At 37.4% G+C, this 21682-nt stretch overlaps 1 protein-coding gene across 2 annotated transcripts in view; it reads left to right on the top strand.

Annotated features, from left to right (window-relative positions):
* Nucleotides 1-21682, top strand: part of LIN28B (lin-28 homolog B (C. elegans)) — a 143931-nt gene that overhangs the window by 74838 nt on the left and 47411 nt on the right. For both annotated transcript variants that reach the window (XM_011996087.1, XM_011996086.1), the window contains one exon: nt 14121-14305. In XM_011996087.1, coding sequence (XP_011851477.1) covers nt 14121-14305 — 185 coding nt within the window. The remainder of the gene's footprint in view (nt 1-14120; nt 14306-21682) is intronic.

The raw sequence follows: 21682 nt of genomic DNA, 5'->3' as shown, positions 1-21682 counted from the left end.
TAAGATAGAGTCTCACTCTATTGCCCAAGCTGTAGTGCAGGGGCATGATCATGGCTCACTGCAGCTTCTGTCTCCCTAGGCTCTGGTGATCCTCACACTTCAGCCTCTAGAGTAGCTGGGACTACAGACACATGTCACAATGCCCGGGTAATTTTTGTGTTTTTTTGTAGAGATGGGATTTCACCATGTTGCCAGGTTGGTGTTGAATTCCTGGGCCCAAGCGATCTGCCTATCTCAGCTTCCCAAAGTGCTAGGAGTATAGGCGTGAGCCACTGTGCCTGCCCGGCAGTGTTCCTCTCTTGTTAATGCAACTTTCTGTCTCATCTGACCTTTACATCACCCTGTGGGAATTGAAGCAACTGCTCTTGTTAAAAATAAACTGTCCTTTGGGAGGCCGAGGCAGGCAGATCACCTTAGGTCAGGAGTTCAAAACCAGCCTTGCCAACATGGAGAAACCCCATCTCTACTAAAAATACAAAAATTAGCCGGGCCCAGTGGCACGCACCTGTAATCCCAGCTGGAAGCTGAGGCAGGAGAATCGCTTGAACCTGGGAGGTGGAGGTTGCAGTTAGCTGAGATCGTGCCATTGCACTCCAGTCTGGGTGAAAGAGCAAGACTCCATCTCTCCAAAAAAAAAATAATAATAATTAATAAATAAATAAACTGTCGGCCAGGTGTGGTGGCTCATGCCTGTAATCCTAGCACTTTAGGAAGCCGAGGCAGGTGGATCACGAGGTCAGGAGAGACCAGCCTGGCCAACATGGTGAAACCCCATCTGTACTAAAAATACTAAAATTAGCTGGGTGTGGTGGCAGGTGCCTGTATTCCCAGCTACTCGGGAGGCTAAGGCAGGAGAATTGCTTGAACCCAGGAGGCAGAGATTGCAGTGAGCCGAGATTGTGCCATTGCACTTTAGCCTGGGTGACAGAGCAAGACTCCGTCTCAAACAAAAAATAAAATAAACTGACCTTGGGATGGGTGCGGTGGCTCACACCTGTAATCCTAGCACTTTGGGAGGCCGAGGCGGGTGGATCACCTGAGGTCAGGAGTTCGAGACCAGCCTGACCAACATGGTGAAACCCTGTCTCTACTAAAAAATACAAAAATTAGCTGGGCATGGTGCCAGGTGCCTGTAATCCCAGCTACTCAGGAGGCTGAGGGAGGAGAATCGCTTGAACCCGGGAGGTGGAGGTTGCGGTGAGCCGAGATCACACCATTGCACTCCAGCTTGGGCGACAGAGCAAGACTCCATCTCCAAAAAAAAAAGCCTATCCTTTGTTTCTGACCTTGTAGTATCTCATGCATTCTACCACCTTCTGTGAAATTTTGGCAGGCTAAATTTATTTGCTAGCCTGTACTTGAGGTAAAACCAAACACCCTTCACAGTTTTTGACCACTATTAAGATGTATATCCCAGTGATTCATTCCTTTTTATTGCTCAGTAATATTGTACATAGCAAAATTTGTTTATTCTATCATTGAAGGATATCTACACTGTTTTCAGTTTTGGGCTATTATGGATAAACCCCTAATATACATTTGCACACAAGTCTTTGTGTGAACACGTGTTTTAATTTGTCTTGCATAAAAGTCTAACTGTGGAAACTGGGGTCATAGGGTAGGTATATGTTTAATTCTATAGGAGATTGCAGAACTTTTTCCAAAGTAGATCTACCATTTTATATTCCTACCAGCAATATATAGAATTTTAGTTGTTCCACATCCTCACCAACTTTTAAGCCATTTTAATGGCTGTGTATTGCATGGTAGTTTGTTGTTGTTGTTGTTTGTTTGTTTTGAGACGGAGTTTTGCTCTTATTGCCTAGGCTGGGGTGCAGTGGCGTGATCTCAGCTCACTGCAACCTCTGCTTCCCAGGTTCGATTATCCTGTCTCCTACCTCAGCCTCCCGAGTAGCTGGGATTACAGGCGTACACCACCATGCCCGGCTAGTTTTGTATTTTTAGTAGAGACGGGGTTTCTCCATGTTGGTCAGGCTGATCGTGAATTCCTGACCTCAGGTGATCTGCCCGCCTCTGCCTCCCAAACTACTGGGATTACAGGCATGAGCCACTGCACCCGGCTGCGTTGTGGTTTTAATTCCCTTTTTTTTTTTTTTTTTTTGAAGCCTAACAATGTTGATTACCCATGTGCTTATTTTTTATTTATGTATCTTTTTTTAGTAGGCATATCAATTCAAGTCTTTTGCTTACTTTTAAAAATCAAGTTACATTCTGGCCAAGTGCAGTGGCTCTATATACCTATAATCCCAGCACCTTGGGAGGTTGAGGTGGGAGGATTGCTTGAGCCTAGGAGTTCGAGACCAACCTGGACAACATGGCAAAACCCTGTGTCTACAAAAAATAAGCCCAGTGTGGTGGCGTGTGCCTATCGTCCCAGCTACTTGAGAGACTGAGGTGGGAGGATTACCAGGAAGTTGAGGCTGCAGTGAGTGGCGTCACACCACTGCATTTCAGCCTAGGCCGTGGCAGTGAGACCCTGTCTCAAAAAAAAAAAAAAAAAAAAAAATTTACATTTTGTTAGCTTTAATAAAAAAGAATTTAAGTGACGTTTTGTTCCTAGAGATGATCTAAGTTATCAATTTTATTGCAATCATTTATTTGTAATATTTCTTTGCTCTTTTTTTAATGTCTGTGGGATTGGTGGTGAAAGACCCTCTTTGATTCCTGATTTTGATAATTTGTGTTCTTTATTTTTTTCTTGTCTTTATACCTAAGGGTTTATCAGTTTTGTTGAAAACACTGACTTTTAGCTGTCTTTACTTTTCTCTATTGTTTTTTACCCTATTTTATTAATTTATGTTCCTATTATTTTCTTCTACAAACTTTGAGTTTCCTTTGCACTTTCTGTAGCTTCTTTATGTGAAACCCTATGATGTTCTTTGGAACCTCTCTATTTTTATTTTATTTTTTAAGACAGGATCTCACTCTGTTACCCAGGCTGGAATACAATGGCACAGTCACGTCTCACTATAGCCTTAACCTCTTAGGCTCAAGTGATCCTCCCACTTCAGCCTCCCAGCTTATCTGAGAATACAGGCATGTGCCACTATGCCTAGCCAATTTAAAATATATATATATTTTTTGAGACAGAGTTTCACTCTTGTTGCCCAGACTGGAGTGCATTGGCACGATCTCAGCTCACTGTAACCTCCGTTTCCCGGGTGCAAGCAATTCTCCTGCCTCAGCCTCCTGCATAGCTGGGATTACAGGCATGCACCACCATGCCTGGCTAATTTTTGTTGTATTTTTAGTGGAGATTGGGGTTTCACCATGTTGGCCAGGCTTGTCTTGAACTCCTGACCTCAGGTGATCTGCCTACCTCAGCTTCCCAAACGCCGGAATTACAGGTGTGCGCCCCTGTGCCCGGCCTTAAAATTTTTTTTATAGAAATAGGGTTTTACTAAGTTTCCCAGGCGGTCATAAACACCTGGCCTCAAGCAGTCCTCCTGCCTGGGCTTCCCAGAGTGTTGGATTATAGATGTGAGCCACTGTACCTGACCTTTTTATAAATAAATAAATCTAAATTTTCCTTCATGAATGGTTTTAGCTGCATCCCACAAATTTTGATATGTTGTATTTTTTATTATCAGTTTAAAAATTTTTAAATTTCCTGTGATTTTTTTTTTTGCATTATCAGATCAATTAAAAGTATACTGTGTAATTACAAATATTTATAATTATTTATCTTTTTATTTATCATGATGGTTTCTGTTTTACTTCTCTTTTGATCAGAGAACAAATGAATCTCAAATAGGTTAAATTGCTTGTTGATATTTTTTAATAGCTAATGTGTCTTTAAATGAATTTTTCCCCCAGTTGTTCTGTTAACTGTAGAGGGTGGCTGATAAAAAAATCTCCAGCTATGCTTGGAATTTGTCTCATTCTCTTTATAATTCTGTCAATTCTTGGTTTGTGCATCTCAAAGCTCTGTTACTGGGCACATACACATTAATAATTGTTATGCCTTCTTAATGAGTTTTTAAAACTTCCATTATGAAATGTCCTTCTTTATTTTTGATAATACTCTTTATCTTAAAGTCTGCTTTTAGTAATATAACACAGCTGTAGCCTTATTATTTATTGTTTACATGGTTGTCTTTTTCTGTGCTCTGATTTTTAATTGTTTTATATCTTTATAGTTAAAGTGGCTCTTTTATAGATGTAGACAGCAAATAGTCGGGTCTTGCTTTTTATCAATTTGATAAATCTCTGCATTTAATTTAACACCTAATGTAACTGTTCATATGGTTGGATTTAGATCTACCACTTTGATATTCTTCTGTTTGTCTCATTTCTTTGGTAACTTTTTTATGTCTTTCTGCTGCTGTCTGTGTTAATATGATATTTTTAAAATTCCATTTTAATTTATCCACTGGCTTTTCAGTTACACATTTTTGCATTTTTAAGTGGTTGAGGACATGCATTCTCAGAGCATGATATCACAACAAAGAAATGAAAATTGGTTCTCGTAGAGGCAGTACCATCCCAGATACTGTAGTGGTTTGTAGTCTTCCAAAGAGCTACAGTACGTAAGTAAATATTCAATATATCTGTGGTATTATAATTTCACATGAAGAGGAAAATAGGAAACAAAGCTCACTATGGGGAGTATAATGAAAAACAGTGTTCTAGGCTTATAGTATACATCCTTAAATTAGATAGTGTACGTAGATGTACTGTTCTGCCACTCCATGTAGAGGTATTTTTGTAAGTAAGATCTACTTGAAATATAGTATTATTTCAACAGTGCAACATTAATACCATAAAAGTATAGATTTGATAGGGATTTAAAAAGTTTCTTTAGCCATCATCTATTTAATACCTCTTATTTTCAAAAAGGAGCAATAAAACAAAATACTCTATCATAAAAGCACCCATTTCTTATGATTCATTGTGTCAGCTAAGAAGTTTTATAGTAAATTTTTAAAAGTTCAGAAAATTAAAGGATAAAAGGTGAGCATGGGTTGAGTAGGGTGGCCTACCTGTGGCATGTAGTTTCAAGATTCTAAACTTTAATATTGTGATTATGTTGTTGATGGACATTTGAAATATTCCAGAGAATGTTATATTAAGCATCATGATAGACAAGGGCTTTTTATGTGAAATGATCTGGCTTTGAGTCCTGGTTCTGCCTCTCATAAGATAGGACCTTGGGACTCGATTTCCTCATCTAAGTGAGAAAAAGTCACAGCTACTTCTTCTGCCTCCCTCCTTCTTTCCCTTGTTCCCCACCATCCTGATTCTTCCTCTCTGCTTCAAATATATACTGAACACTTGCTATGTTTCAGGGATGGTTTTAGACATGTAAAGGAAAAATTATGGTATTTCCTTTCAAGAAGTTAGTAGCTTTATAAGAAAACAGACACATTGGCCGAGCGCGGTGGCTCATGCCTATAATTCCAGCCCTTTGTGAGTCCAAGTTGGGTGGATCGCCTGAGCTCAGTAGTTCAAGACCAGCCTGAGCAACTTGGCGAGACCCCATCTGTAATGAAAATAAAAAAACAAAAAAACAAAAAAACCCAGCTGGGTGTGGTGGTACACACCTGCGGTCCCAGCAACTCAGGAGCCTGAAGTGGGAGGAGCCCTTGCGCCTGAGTGGTAGAGGTTGGAGTGAGCTAAGATTGCACTGTTATACTCCAGTCTGAGTGACAGAGCAAGACCCTGTCTCAAAAAAAAAAAGAAAAGGAAAAGAAAACAGACACATTATAATGTAGTATGATGTGTTATAATGGTGATATATACCACATATAATTGGAGCACTGGAAAAGGAGTACCCATATTTGCTTAAGAATATCATAAAGGCTTTGAAGATGAGGTAGTGTTTAAACTGAAACTCAGTAACATACAGATATTTGCCAAGTGTGGGTGAGCGATAAGGGTGGGTTGAGCATATGAGATAGCAGGTGAAAGCGTTCAGCACAGTACCTGTTACTGAATAGATTCTCCATACATGTTTGTCTTCTCCCACCTCTTCCATCCCTGTGTCAGCAGATAGGGAAGCAGACTGGATACTTATAAAAATAGTTTAAAGTGTTTATTGAACTACTAGTCAATGTACTGAGCATTGTTCTAGGCATTGTACAATTATTTGGGATCCAGTAATAACCTTATGAGATATTTTGCATATTATCCCTAGTTTACAGACAAGGAAACTGGGGCTCTGGGTATTTTTTCAGTTTTTGCAGCTGGAGGCCATTATTCTAAGCAAATTCATGAGGGAGCAGAAAACCAAATATTGCATGTTCTCACTTATAAGTGGGAGCTAAACATGGGTTCTCATGGACATAAATATGGCAACAATAGACACTGGGGACTACTAGAGAAGGAGGGGAGAAAGAGGGGCCAGGGCTGAAAAACGGTTGGGTACTATGCTCATTACCTGGGTGATGGGATCAATCATACCCCAAACCTCAGCATCGTGCAGTATACCCATGTGACAGACCTGCACATGTACCCTGTAAATCTCAGATAAGTTGAAATTTGAAAATAGAGAAATAATTTTAGAAAGAAATATTTGTGTTAGACATAATAAAGTGCTTAATGTAAATCAAAAATTTCCATGGCTGAGTATGCTAGCTCATGCCTGTAATCCCAACACTTTGGGTGGCTGAGGCAGGAGGATTGCTTGAGGCCAGAGTTCAAGACCAGCCTAGTGAAACTGGTCTTGGCAACATAGTGAGACTCCATCTCTACAGAAAAATTTTCAAAGTAGCCAAGCATGGTAGGGTGCACTTGTGGTCCTAGCTACTTGGGAGGCGGAGGCAGGATGATTGCTTGATTGAGTCCAGGAGGTCAAGACTACAGTGAACTGTGATTACACTACTGCACTGCAGCCTAGGCAAAGAGTGAGACCCTGCCTCTTAAAAAAAATAAAATTGCATGATATGACTCTAGCTTGCATTTTTCAGCCTCATTTTTGGTCTCTACCTTCACAGTGATACACTTAAACTACTCTCCTTGCCATCCTCAAACATTATATTAACTATTCCTGCTGCACAAGTTTATGGTACCATTAGCTCAATTTGGACTACTGTCTTCAGTCTCCATTAGAATGTTACTCTCTCTCCATGCACTCAAAAATACACCTCATGTGTAAAGCTTCTATAATGCTTCTACATGGTATACACCCCTCCTTTGTATTATTCACTTCATAATTTTTGTTTCTCTTTTTTATGTATTCTCTTTCCCTGGAAATCAAGTTAAAGTTAAATATTTGTCTTTTTGGATTCATCCTCTGTATTTCTCATTTCTCTTGTTGCTCAGGCTGGAGTGCAGTGGTGTGATCTCGGCTCACTGCAACCTCTGCCTCACGTGTTCAAGTGATTCTCCTGCCTCAGCTTCCCTAGTAGCTGGGATTACAAGCGCCCACCACCACACCCAGCTAATTTTTTTGTATTTTTAGTAGAGATGAGGTTTCACTATGTTGGCCAGGCTGGTCTCAAACTCCTGACCTTAGGCAGTCCACCCACCTCAGCCTCCCAAAATGCTGGGATTACAGGCGTGAGCCACCACTCCCATCTGGTCTTTCTTAATTATGCTGTATGTTTTATGATTCTTGGTTGACCCTTCAGATACATGAAAGAGGGATAGGAATGATTTAAGGTCCAGTGAATAGAGAGCCAGTTTTTACACCAGTGGTCTTCTCATTGTCAGAATGAATAGGGGTGTATGCACAGGATCCAATATTTTACTACTTGCCTGGATATTTCCTTCAGTCTCTTTAGAGAAGGGCCTCATATTATTTGCCTTAAGGCCATGTTTGCCTGTTTTCACATGTGTAGGTAGGAATGGTATGTGGGGATGAAATGGGAATCTGGTCCTTACAGAACTGCTCATTAACCTCCCTGTTTTCAAGCCCGTTGCTCGTTCTTGCCCTTCATCATATATGTGTGTAAGCAGAGTTTCTCAGTGTTCTGTTAGGAATCTTGGTTCCTACTTCTGCTGCAGCTGCTTTTGTTAATTTTCTTGGGTGTGGCTCCTTCAACTCAGTTATCAGTCAGCACTCAAACTTCTAGAAATTTATCGAATTTGGTTTTCTGCTGATGCATCTCTCTCATTCCCTTCTTTATTGTGAATATTTCTTTCTACTAGTTTGTCATTTTAATGGCTTTTAAACGGTAACATGAGGCACCTCAGTTGTCCAGCATGCCGTCTTGAACTGGAAGTCAGTTTATGCCTCCTAGAGAAAAAAAATTACTCTTATTTCTAAGGAGAATCAGTTATTAAACTGTAGCCACATCCCAATCTAGTTGGAGAGAAAAAGCCTGTGTCAAGAGAGATAAGTAACCCATTACTATCTGGAGCCCTGGGTAAAAATACTTGGCAAATAAATGATAGCATTTGGACTATTTTCAGTTGACTCCTTATTCATGTTATTCTTTTTTTTTTTTCCTTTTAAGTTTTTTTGAGAATGGGTCTTGTTCTGTTGCCCAAGCTGGAGTGCAGTGTCGTAATCATGGGTAGCTGCAACCTCGACCACGGTTCAAACAATTCTCCCACCTTAGCCTTCCAAAGTGTTGGGATTATAGGCATTAGCCACTGCACCTGTCCCCTGTTAATATTCTTTAAAAGTAATTTTGAAATGGTTGGTTGGGAGGCGGAAAGCAAATATAGCAAGGATTTTTTCCCCCCGCCGAGTTAGGTCTCTGTCACCCAGGCTGGAGTGCAGTATTGCGACCTCAGCTCACTGCAGCCTCCCTAGTAGCTGGGACCTCAAATGTGTGCCACCATGCCCAGCTAATTTTTTGTGTTTTTTGTAGAGATGGGGTTTTGCCATGTTGCACAGGCTGGCCTGGAACTCCTGAGCTCAAGCAGTCCACCTGCCTTGGCCTCCCGAAGTGTTGGGATTACAGGCATGAGCCACTGCACCCAGGCTGAAAGCCAATATTTATATAATTCTTAAATAAATATGTCCCAGAATGAATTTTAAAAATTGGATTCTCATCATCTACCTCCCTTCCAACCCCTCACCCTTCTGAGTCTCTATTATCTATCATTCCACTCTTTTTTTTTTTTTTTGGGACGAAGTCTTGCTCTGTCGCCCAGGCTGGTGTGCAGTGGCGCGATCTCGGCTCACTGCAAGCTCCGCCTGCTGGGTTCACACTGTTCTCTTGCCTCAACCTCCCAAGTAACTGGGACTGCAGATGCCTGCCACCCTGTCCGGCTAATTTTTTTTTTGTATTTTTAGTAGAAACGGGGTTTCACTGTGTTAGCGAGGATGGTCTTGATTTCCTGACCTCGTGATCCACCCACCTCAGCCTCCCGAAGTGCTGGGATTACAGGCGTGAGCCACCGCGCCTGGCCTATCATTGCACTCTGTACATCCATGTGTACAAATTTTTTAGCATCCACTTATGAGTGAGAGCATATGATACTTGACTTTCTGTGCCTGGCTTTTTTCACTTAAGATAATGACCTCCAGTCCATTAACGTTGCTGCAGAAGACATGATTTTGTTCTTTTTCACGGTGGAATAATATACATTGTGTATATATATACCACATTCTCTTTATCCACTCATCCATTGATAGATAGGTTGATTCCATGTCTGCTATTGTGAATAGTGCTGCACAAAACATACAAGTGTGGTTATCTTTGATATATTGATTTCTTTCCCTTTGGGTCGATACCCGGTAGTGGGATTGCTAAATCAAATAGTAATTCCATTTTTAGTTCTTTGGTAAATCTTCATGCTGTTTTCTATAAAGGTTGTACTAATTTGCATTCCTACTAACAGTGTATAAGAGTTCTCTTTTTCCCACATCCTTGCTAACATCTTTTTAATAATAGCCATTCTGACTGCAGTAAGATGATATTTCATTGTGGTTTTCTGATGATTAGTGATGTGATGTTGAGTATTTTTCCTACACCTGTTGGCCTTTTGTATGTCTTATTTGAAAAATGTCTATTCATGTTCTTTGCTCACTATATTTTGTTAAGTTGTTTGAGTTCCTTGTATGTTTTGGATATTAATCACCTGTCAGACAACTAATTTGCAAATATTTTCTCCCATTCCACAGGGTGTCTGTTCACTCTGTTCATTATTTCTTTCACTGTGAAGAAGGAGACTTTTTAGTTTAAGTCTTTTTTGTCTATTTTTGCCTTGCTGTTGAGGTCTTACCAAGTAAGATTTTAATAGACAGCCATAACTAGGAGAGTACATCCCCTACCAGAATAAGATAGAATACTGAAATGAGAAAATATTCAGAGAAATATGTTATCCAGTTTTACTAATGGAGGGACTGTGTTTTAGAGTAATGGGAAAGGAAGTGGAAAATGTAAGTAAGGTAAGATTATGACGGATCTCACCTACAACCTAAGGAGAATTGTAGATTTTTGAGACAAGGGACTAACAGGCTAAGATTTATTGAGAGAGAATGTGCAGGTATAGAAGATGATGTAGAGTAACAAGCAGTTTTGATGCTGAGATGCCACTGAAGAAACTATTACACTTACCTTAGTAGAAGATAATGTAAACTTTCCCTTTGCCTTCTGAAGATTCACTAAAAATTACTGACAAGAGGCAGATTAATCGGAGAAAAGACTTAGAAGTTTATTTCATCATAGTTTTACTGTGACAGAGGAGCCTTCAGAATGAGGATCCAAAAATACAGGGGAAATTGTACATTTTTAGGCATATGTCTAACAAAGTATGGACAGCTGTAAAGAAATATAATTGGACAAAAAGATTATGTATGATCTAATGCTAATTGAGTAGGGAAGCCCAGCAAGGTCTGCCTGTCTAGATTTTTCTTGGCCTCTCTGAGCATGCATTCCTGCCTTCTGGGTATGAGCAGGACCTTCTCTGATTGGAGGTCTTATTGACCTAGAGTCAAACAAGGTAGTCAGTTTTTGCACAGAAAGGTCAGGGTGGGGATGGAATTAGAGTAATATTTTTAGGTTTTATGGCGGCTTTGGGGAAAAGGAGTTCTGGTTTCTATAACCTACCTTGGGGAAGAGGGATTCCAGTTTCTATGACTAGCCTTGCGGGGAGATAAGACTGAGAAACAGGAAGACTGGAGAAGGTCAGAGAAAAACTTCAGCTTCTAAAATTTTCTTTTTTGTTGTATTGTTTTCTGAATCCCAGCAATAGTTAAGACCTGAAGTAGGGTCATAGCAATCCAATGAATTAGATGGGGCAGATGAAAGAGGAGAGATAGGAAGCAAAAATAAACAAGATTCCATAAATGGTTTGGGTAAAAGTAAGCATTGGAACCAGTGTAATTGGAAAAATGGAGAAACCTTTAATAAAAATTGGCAAGTTAAGGGGATAAGTTGATTTTTGGGGGAACAAATATAGTGAGCTAATTCCTTACCTTTCAACAATCTTTCCCATCTATGTAGCAGCAATTTTGGTATAATAGCAAAGACAGAATATTCTCTGTGAATCCTTGTCTTTTTCTTGCAAAGCCATTATAGTTTCTTATGAATATGTGTGTATATGTGTATATATATATATTTTTGTGTGTGTGTGTGTGTGAAGTATTATGAAACTAAATTGCCTTATGTACTAATTTGGGGAGGGGGACATATATGACAGAACTTTTTAAAGTATTCTTTCAGAATATCATGAAGAACAGCTAGAATTTATTGGTTTGTAAGAGCTGGAATTTTACTTTAGATTTGGAAAAGCAGTTCACTTATGCCTATCAAAAATCTTAATAATGGAAAATTAAATTAAGTGAAAGTATACCAGCTTAATTGGGTTTACTAGGAACTATGCACCAACTCCTAGGAAAGTGCACTAAGAGCTTTGAGGAGATAAGTGATAGAGTTTTGTTTGTTTGGTTGATTTTTTTTGAGACGGGGTCTTGCTCGTTGCCCAGGCTGGAGTGCAGTGACACGATATTGATCTTCGCTCGCTGCAACCTCCATCTCCCGGGTTCAACCGATTCTTCTGCCTCAGCATCCCAAGTAGCTGGGATTATAGGCAGGTGCCACCACAACCAGCTAATTTTTTGTATTTTTTAGTAGAGACAGGGTTTCACCACGTTGGCCAGGCTTGTCTCAAACTCCTGACCTCAGGCAATCTGCCTGCCTCGGCCTCCCAACATGCTGGAATTACAGGTGTGAGCTACCGTGCTTAGCCCAGTGATAGTTTTTGTTACCGAAACAAAACATATGAACATATGATAGCTCTAATAAAAAATGCTGTTTCTTTGTTCTTGTAATTTCAGTAGTTGAACTATGCTCCATTTCATCCATAAAAGAGAAATAATCTGTACTTTCTTGAGTGAAGAGGGAGAAAGGAAATGAAAGCAAAATAGCTATTTATAATTAGTGAAGAGAAAGCTTAGGAAAAAAATGAGAAGATGCTTTAGAAGTGTTAAAATAGCTTTAATAATAATACTTCGTCATTTTAAAGAATATAGGCAGTTGTGATTTTTTTTTCCCCCAACATTTCATCAGAGAGCAGAAAAGGTGCTGCCAAATTGCAGACTTCCACATGAAGGATTTCACTCTGTCAGGTGACCTGCACTAGAAGCAGGTTAATAACCCTGTTTTCATGGGCTGTCTTACTTTCACAATGAATGGTCTCGTTTTGCAATGAATTTTTTAAGTTTTGTTTTTATTTGTTCTATGTAATAATTTGGTTACATGTAATTATTTAGTTGCCTTTAGAGTCATGAACTTGGAGAAGTGAAGATTTTCTGGTTCAATATTTTTCTAAGTATGTTCATCATCTGTACTTTAAGAAGGGGCTCTGGGATCAATTAGGTCAAGAAACTGCTGAGTTAAACAAGATTCTTAGTTTCGTGGGAGTTGGGGAGGTGAGAACATTTCTGAGACTTTAATATGCTAACATGAGTCTCTCACAGAGAAACAACATACAGTGTTTTACAAACTTACTTGACCACGAAACCTTTTTCTCATGGTCTTGTTGTTACTCAGAACTCAAATCTTTTGAACTTACAAATAAACAAAAAAGATAGCAAATGGCTTATTCAAAGCAATATAGCAGTTTATTTAAAGAACTGGACTTGAACTAAGGACTTCTACCATCATATGTTTTATTTCTGTTGCCCCAGCAATTCAGAAGAGTCTTTAAAAACTACATGATATTCTCAATTATTCCTGTAAAATGTACACAGAGGGATTTGAAAAAATAAAACTACTAATTCAATTATTTTTAGTGTATTTTGAATTGGCACATTGACTTTGATGAAAAGAGGACTGAAAGAGCCAAATAATATTTGAAACCAAAGTTAACAATTTTGTAATTGGTGAACATTGTTATTTTTACAAAAAATCAACTATCTTTCAAATATGAAATCTGGTTTCCGTTCAAATTATAAAAAGCTCAAACAATGCAGTAATGTATATACCAGAAAACTTTTCTACCTTTCTAGAACAGGACTGGAGAAAACGACTCTTTAGTGTCTGTTGTTTCAGACCACATCTCTATATAATAAACATATATCTTTTAAAAACTTTAGCTGGACTCTGCATGTGCCTGTTATCTCAGTTACTTAGAAGGCTGAGGCTAGAAAATCTCAGAAGTTCAAGACCAGCTTGGGCAACATAGTGAATCCCATATCAAAAATAAATAAACAAAATTAAAATTTTACATAGATAGCATTATGGTGGACACAGTTCTTTAACTCTTTTTTTTTTTTTTTTTTTTTTTTTACTGAACAGTATTACATGCTTATCTTCCTACATTAGAACATGTAGAACTAATAAAACGTCTCTTAATGGCTTAATAATGTTATATGGTGCTATTATATTAATAATTTAATCAGTTTCCCATTGATAGACATTCAGATAGATGTAATTTTTTACCAGTCAGTGCTGTGGTGTCTTTTTGAGCCTTTGTGTATGTCTGTAGTAGAATTGTTAATTGTGGAATTGCTGGGACAAAGAATATGCACATTTAAATTTTTCTAAGTATTGCCAAATTGCCTTAAAAATTTTTTTCTCCCACTGCCAGTATTGCAAAAAGAAACTTTAAAATGGTATGTGTTTCACTGAACTTAAGACTGTATACTTCTGTAATGTATAACAGAGTATCTTTCTTTGTTAAAATTATAGAGATAATTTATAAAGCAATAATAATTTTGATCTCTCTTTCTCTCCCCTACCCTTTTCTGCTCTTTACAGAGCAAACTATTCATGGAAGGATTTAGAAGCCTAAAAGAAGGAGAACCAGTGGAATTCACATTTAAAAAATCTTCCAAAGGCCTTGAATCAATACGGGTAACAGGACCTGGTGGGATCCCCTGTTTAGGAAGTGAAAGAAGACCCAAAGGGAAGACACTACAGAAAAGAAAACCAAAGGGAGATAGGTAATCATTTTTACTTTGTTAATTTATCAGTTTATTGTATTTGGAAAGGATTTCTGAAAATGTTTTCATCTTACTGCATTTTATATCGTCTAGCCAAAGGAAACCACCATCATGTAGAATATATTAAATATCAGAAATATAGACTATCTTGCGATTTGAATTATCTACAGAATGTACTGAACTGAGCCTTCAGCCTTAAGCACTGAATAGTCCCTTGACCACCTTTTCCACCAGACTGTTCTGAGACAACAGTTGAGGAGTTGAAGTTCCCAGTAGACAGAGGTGTCCCTTTTTACACCCAGAATTTGCCAACACCTCACCGCTTTTTTCAATGAAAATGTACCTATTGTTTTGTCTGTTTTTAAAAGACAGCTCACATATAGAAAGTCCAAGTAATATAAAAAAACCATAAAGAGGAAAAAAATCACTTGAAATCCTAATTAGAGGTAGGAATTATATATCGTATTTTGAAACTTGTAATTTTTTTCACCTAATAGTATATTATAGAATATTTCATGTCAATTGTTATCACTTCATAAATTTTACTATATGAATGTAGCAAAATATAAAGAATAATATATTAATGGATATTTAGGCTACCTCTTGTATTTTGAATTGATCAATAATACCACTGTGGGAACTCTTAGATGTACATTTTTGAAAAGTTGTCTGATTGTATCTTTAGGGTAAATACTTAATAGTGAAAAGTCTGGATCAAAAAGATATGTATTTTAAAAATTTCGATACCTATTTCTAAACTGCTCTCCAGAAATGATTAGTGGGCCAGTATGTAACACCTCTGAAAGTCAGACAGCTCATTGAATGTTGTCGTTTTTTAAACCTTTTCCAGTTACATAGGTTAGAGATGCAGCTCATTATTTGTTTGTTTTTACATTATTTGATTACTTTGGAGGTTGAATATATTTTATATGTTTTCATTTTTATTTTTTCTTCCAAGAATTGTACATTGCTTGTCCATTGACCATTTTCTGTTGAGATGTTCATTTGTTAATAGATTTCTAAGTTCTCTTGATATATTTAGGATATGAATCTTTTTTCTCAAATACAAAATAAGAATTTTTTTAGCTTGTAAAATATATTTTAGCTTTAATGATAGTAGTTTTTTTAAAAAGTGTTTTGAAGTTTTGAATTTTTTACAGACAAGTCTGTGACTCTCTCCTTGATGTTATCTGACTTTGATTGCTATCTCATTTTCCGAATTACAAAATTAAAAATATACTACATTCATTTATGTTTTTAATATTATTTTAGTTAATTTATATTTTACACTTCAGTGTCTCTTCTCTTTGTAATCTAATTTGCTCTTGAAGAAAGGACTGTAAATTTCTAGCTTTTCTTTTCTCTCCAAATTGGTAACCAGTTATCTCTGTAGCACTTGTTGCCTATTTCATATTTTCCTATTGGTTTGAAAATCAGTGAGACAATAAATTCCATTTTCATTGACATTTTTAGGAGCTCATTTTGTACAAAAGGAAGTCCATGAATATGTGTGAAAGTTTAATGATACACTTAGCTATTAAAGTGGTTTTCTGCTCCCATGGAGATAATACCTGTATACATACTTAAATATGTACAAGTAAAGCAAAGTAAAATAAAACAGTCCTTTATTTTTCGATGTCTTTTAGATAAAATCTTTAACAAAGTAGTTCTAGAATGCTTTACTTTCCAATTCTGGGTTAGAATCAGTATGAGAGGGAGAATAGTGGAGGTTGAGATTTGAAGCATAAGATAGCAGGACATTTTTTCATATTGGATCTTGTCAACCATTGTAAGGACTTTGATCCTAGAGAAAATAGGAAGTCATTGGGAAATTTTAAGTCAAAAAGTAACATGATCTGATTTACTCTAGAGTATCATTCTGGCAACTGTGATGACAACACAGTGTGGAGAGGCAAGGATAGAAGCTGAAAGACCAGTAAAGAAGCAGTTCCAATAATACAGAAAAGAGATAGTGGTGGTTTGGACAAGTAGTAGCAGTAGAAGTGGTGAATGAAAATTCCAATATGTTTTGAAGGAAGAGACCATGTAATTTACTGATGGATTGATTAGATGTGGACTATCAGAGGAGGAGTCCAGGGTGACTCCAAGGTTTTTTGACTTATACAACAGGAAAGATGGAGATTTATCAAGATGGGAAACCTATAGAAGGAGCAGGAAATCAAAAGTATAGTTTCAGACATTTAATTAGAGATACATAATGCACATCCAAGTGAAAATGTATATTAGGCAGATGGATGCACTATATAGAGTTCTAGCACTGGCGTTAAACAATTGACAACATTTAGCAAAAAGATGATATTTACAGCTGCAAGAGGAAATAAGATCACCATCACAGTGAGTATACACAGGCAAGAAGAGGACTAAGCCCTGGGGCACTCCAGCATTTAAGAGTCAAGAAGAGGGAGGAACAGCAAAGGGCACTAAGTAAGAAGGTGGGAAATAGGAGGGAAATCAAGATAGAATATTGTCCCAGAAGTCAGGGAAAGAAAATATTTCAAGAAAGGGTATCAGGTGCGTTAAATGGTGCTGATGGTGAAATGATCAAGTAAGAAGATAACCATTGAAACTTGACCACTTGGCAACATGAAAGTCATTATTGAGGTCTGAAGTTGACAAGAACGGGCTCAATGGACTGGTGGGGGTGAAAGCCTTCGTGGGTTGTATTCAATACAGAGAATGAAAACAGGAAGCAGAGACAGCAAGTACATACAATCTTTTGAGAAGTGTTTCTTTAATAAATGGGAGGAGAGAAACAAAGCAGTAGCTAAATGGAAGAACTTATAACATGTTGATATGTTCATAGGAATGGTCTAGTGCAAAGGAAAGATTGAACATGCAGGAGAGAGGAGAACAATTACTGGAGTGATTTCCTTGAGTGGGTGACAGTATTGGGATTTAAAGCACAACTGGAGGAGCTGGTCATGTGATAACAGAAAGTTCATTCTTACAAACCTGGAGGAAAGGCATAGCTTATGGACACAGATGCAGGTGGTAGATAGATATGAAGGTAGGATAAGGCGAGATTTCTCTTTTTTATGCTGGTTTTTTTTTTTTGAATTTGAAGCACAGTCATCAACTGAGAGTAATGGTAGAAGTGTAGGTTTGGAAATTTAACGAGAAAGACGTATAAAATAGAAGAATGAACATATTATAGAAAAGAGGTAGAATTTCAGGCTGTGCCAAAGACCCACATAAGAATAGTGGGCATGAAGATTGTGTTCTTTCTCCAGCCGTTGTTGACTTCATGGCTATAGCTGTGAAATAGTCATTAAAATGATTTAACTAGAGTTGGGGTTTTTCCTAATTGAGAATGACAAAGGGCACTGGAGATGTATGCAGAGCAGCAAATGTAATGATGGATGATAGAATGTAAACGGTATAAAGAGTGAAGACATTGAAAAGGTGATAAGTAAGCACAAGGGGTGTGGGTTGCAGTAGAGTCAAAGAATTGTAGTTGAGTTACTGATCTGGCAAGGTACGAGGTGATGGTGGTCAGAAGTGAATAACTGCTCCAACCGCTTACTCTTACTGTGTGTCTTATTGTGATTAAAGCTTTGACACACTTAATATCTAATAATTTCCAACTTTCTGTTAAGCTAAGGGTGTCCATAATTTTTGTCAATAGGATTAGCAATTCCAATTTTCCATGTGCTGCTTGTTTTTAAAAAATGATGTAGTGGCAACGTACAATATAATATTCCGTAAACATAGAGACTCCTGCATGGAAACTGACACCATGAAAAAACAAGATTTGACAGTGTGGTAGCAAGAAATGGATCTTTGTCAGCTGATGGCTGGAACAGTTACCAAAGCATGATTTGCTCCCCAAATGTTTAAAAAACTTCGAAGATCTTTGATAACTTTTTTGATTTATTTCATGGTTATTTCCTGAGACAATTTTAGTAATGAGAATAAAATTGTGCTTTGATCCAGATTTTATGTTTATTAGTACAATTACGTGAAGCAGCCTTAAAAATCTTATGAAATATTCTGATTCTCTAGTTACTTCCTATTGCTATTTTTTCTTGATAAGATAATGTATTATATTTCAAAGAACAGGCTCTTGAATTAATTTCTTCTTTCTTTCTTTTTTTTTTTTTTTTTGAGACAGAGTTTTGCTCTTGTCGCCCAGTCTGGAGTGCAGTGGCGTGGTCTAGGCTCACTGCAACCTCTGCCTCCGGGGTTCAAGCAATTCTCCTGCCTCAGCCTCCCGAGTAGCTGGGACTAGAGGTGTGCACCACTATGCCTGGCTAATTTTGTGTTTTTAATAGAGATGGGTTTTCACCATGTTGGACAGGCTGGTCTCGAATCCCTGACCTCAGGTGATTTGCCCGCCTCAACCTCCCAAAGCACTTGGATTGCAGGTGTGAACTACTGCACTCTGCCTCTTGGATTAACTTCTGTTACACTGTTTTTTCCCTAACACTTCCTGTGATTATTTTTATTTCCTTCTATTTTATTTTATTTTTGACTTTTATTATGAAAATTTTTAGAATACAAAAAGGTAGGAAAAATGGTATGGCCACCAAACATGTATGCCCACCTTACATATTTAAAGTGGCTTCTTTTCCCTTTTTTAATAAGCATTTTGTGGGGAGATATTTTAATACTATGTAAATATCCCATTCACCATCAAACTTAAATTTTTATTATTAGTCTGAACCATGGATTTCTGCATTTCTCTGGAAGTTATAATCTGTAACCTTCATTATTTATTCTACTGCTCAAATTTCCCAGATTTGACCAGTAGGAGCCCCTTCAGGCTGGTTTCTGTGTCCTTTTGATGGGTCCTCATCATTTTTTGGGTACTTTGTTACTGGTATAAGATACTTTCATACTGACCTTATGGCTACAAAATATTTAAAATAATGAATTAAATAATTGATTTGGTCTGCTGATGTACCAGAAAGCTAGAATTCCAGTTAATTTATATTAAATTTGGAAGTAAGCATTGGTATATTTCTGTATATAAATATATACATAATATTAAATTGTCATATAGTAAAATTGACTTTTTTCTGTTTTTGTTGTTGTTGTTTTTTGTTTTTTTTTGTTTTGAGACAGAGTCTGGCTCTGTCACCCAGACTGGAGTGCAGTGGTGCGATCTCAGCTCACTGCAAACTCTGCCTCCCGGGTTCATGCCATTCTCCTGCCTCAGCCTCCTGAGTAGCCAGGACCACAGGCACCGGCCACCACGCTCGGCTAATTTTTTGTGTTTTTTTAGTGGAGACTGGGTTTCCCCATGTTAGCCAGGATGGTCTCGATCTCCTGACCTCATAATCCACCCACCTCAGCCTCCCAAAGAGAAAATTGACTTTTTTTCTTTTGGTATTCAGTTAAATGAATTTTAACATACATATACATCCCTGTAGTCAGTACCATAATCCAGATTTAGAAAGTTTATTGCCCCAAAAAGGCTCCCTCTAATCTATAATGGTTACCCCTTCCCCACCTATAACCCCTGGCAGCCACTGACCTATTCTTTCACTGTAGTTTTGTGTTTTTTTGAATGACATGTAAGTGGAGTCATACAGTGTGTAACCTTTTGAAATTGCATTTTTTCACTCAGCATAATATCTTTGAAATTCATCCAAGCTGTTGAGTGTATCAGTAGTTCACTTTTTTGCTGAATAGTATTCCGTTTTATAGCTATAACACTGTTTACTTATTCATCTATTGAAGGACATTTGAGTGGTGTCCAGTTGTGACCATCTTGAATAGAACAGCCATAAACATTTATGCACACGTGTGAAGATTTGTTTTCAGTTTTGGAGTGGGATTGTTGCATAATAAGGTGATATATGTATGTTTAACTTTATAAAAAACTGCCAAATTGTTTTCCAGAATAATTATTTTCTTTTGCATTCCCACCACCGGTATGTGAGCGTTCCAGCTGCCTCTCATGTTTGCCAGCAGTTGGTATTGCCAGTTTTTACAAATTTTGACCCCGTGTGGTGGCTCACACCTTTTAACACCAGCACTTTGGGAGGCCAAGGCCAGTGAATTGCTTGAACCCAGAAGTTTGAACCCAGTCTGGGCAACACGGAGAAACCCTGTCACTGCAAAAAGTAAAAAAATTAGCTGGACATGGTGGTGCACCCCTGTAGTCCCAGCTACTTGCACTGAGATGGGAGGATCACTTGCGCCTGAGAGGTCAAAGATGCAGCGGGCCATGATCAGGCACTGCACTCTAGCCAGGGTGAAAGCAAGACCCTGTCTCAAAAAAAAAAATTTTTTTTTAAACATTCTGTTAGGCGCGTGGTGATACCTCATCATGGTTTTAATTTTCATTTCCCTGATAGCTACTGATATTAAGCATCTTTATATTTATTTTTGTGTCATCCTCATATACTCTCTGACAAACTGTTTCTTCATATCTTTTGCCCATTTTTTAGTGGGCTGTGTGTTCTCTTATTGTACTTTAAGAACTCTTTGTATGTATTGTGGATACAAAGTTTTTTGCCAGATACATGATTTGCAGATATTTTCACCCCGTCTGTGGCTTGTCGTTTCAATCTCTTAAATATCTTTTATAGAACAAAAGTTTTTGAAGATGATTTATCAATCTTTACATTTTCTGTTTACATCAATGATCCATTTAGAGTTAGTTTTTATATAAAGTGTAAGGCCTAGGTAGAGGTTCATTTCTGCCATGTGTAATATGAATTGTTCACACATCATTTATTGAAAAGAATATCCTTTTTCTTGAAATATTTTTAGATTAGAAAGTTCAGTGTCTGTCATTTTTGGTTAAAAATTGAAATTTTGAAGTTTTGATTACATGGAATTAATACGTTTAACAAATTCCAAATATGATTTCATCACTTGAGAAATTATGTGTTCAATTCTGGATATTTGTATATAAGGTAGAATCATGTTTTGTGAAGACTTACTCCCTGTGGCAAAAAAAAGTAAAATAATTTTGAAGATTCCACTTTAATTATTAGTAGACTGTTTATAAACGAAAATGGGATTATTTTATTCTCTCTTAAAATTCTGCTTAATTTAGTGTCCACTTACTACTGTCTAGTTACACAAGGTAGTAAATATTGCGTTATTTTAAATCCTCCACATTTGAAAAGTTTTCTTAACATTTCAAATGAAATAATTTAAGATTTATTTTTTCTATTTAGTTTTTCTTATGTTCATTACAAAAAGAGTAAAGAAACTTAACGAACTCTATACAACTGTCTTTATGATAAAGTGAAGATTGTTAATAAAACATTAAGAAACATTATATTTCTTCTATAAAACTAGCCTATACTTGGGACCTTTTGTTCTCTTTACAAATACAATTTACTATGAAGAAAAAGAAATGAGTGACTTCCAACATAATGAAATTGTAGGTGAGGGTGG

This window comes from Mandrillus leucophaeus, unplaced genomic scaffold (assembly GCF_000951045.1).
Source record: "Mandrillus leucophaeus isolate KB7577 unplaced genomic scaffold, Mleu.le_1.0 Scaffold501, whole genome shotgun sequence".
Taxonomy (NCBI): domain Eukaryota; kingdom Metazoa; phylum Chordata; class Mammalia; order Primates; family Cercopithecidae; genus Mandrillus; species Mandrillus leucophaeus.
The sequence above is the reverse complement of the archived record's forward strand: the minus strand, read 5'-3'. Positions and strand labels throughout refer to the sequence as shown.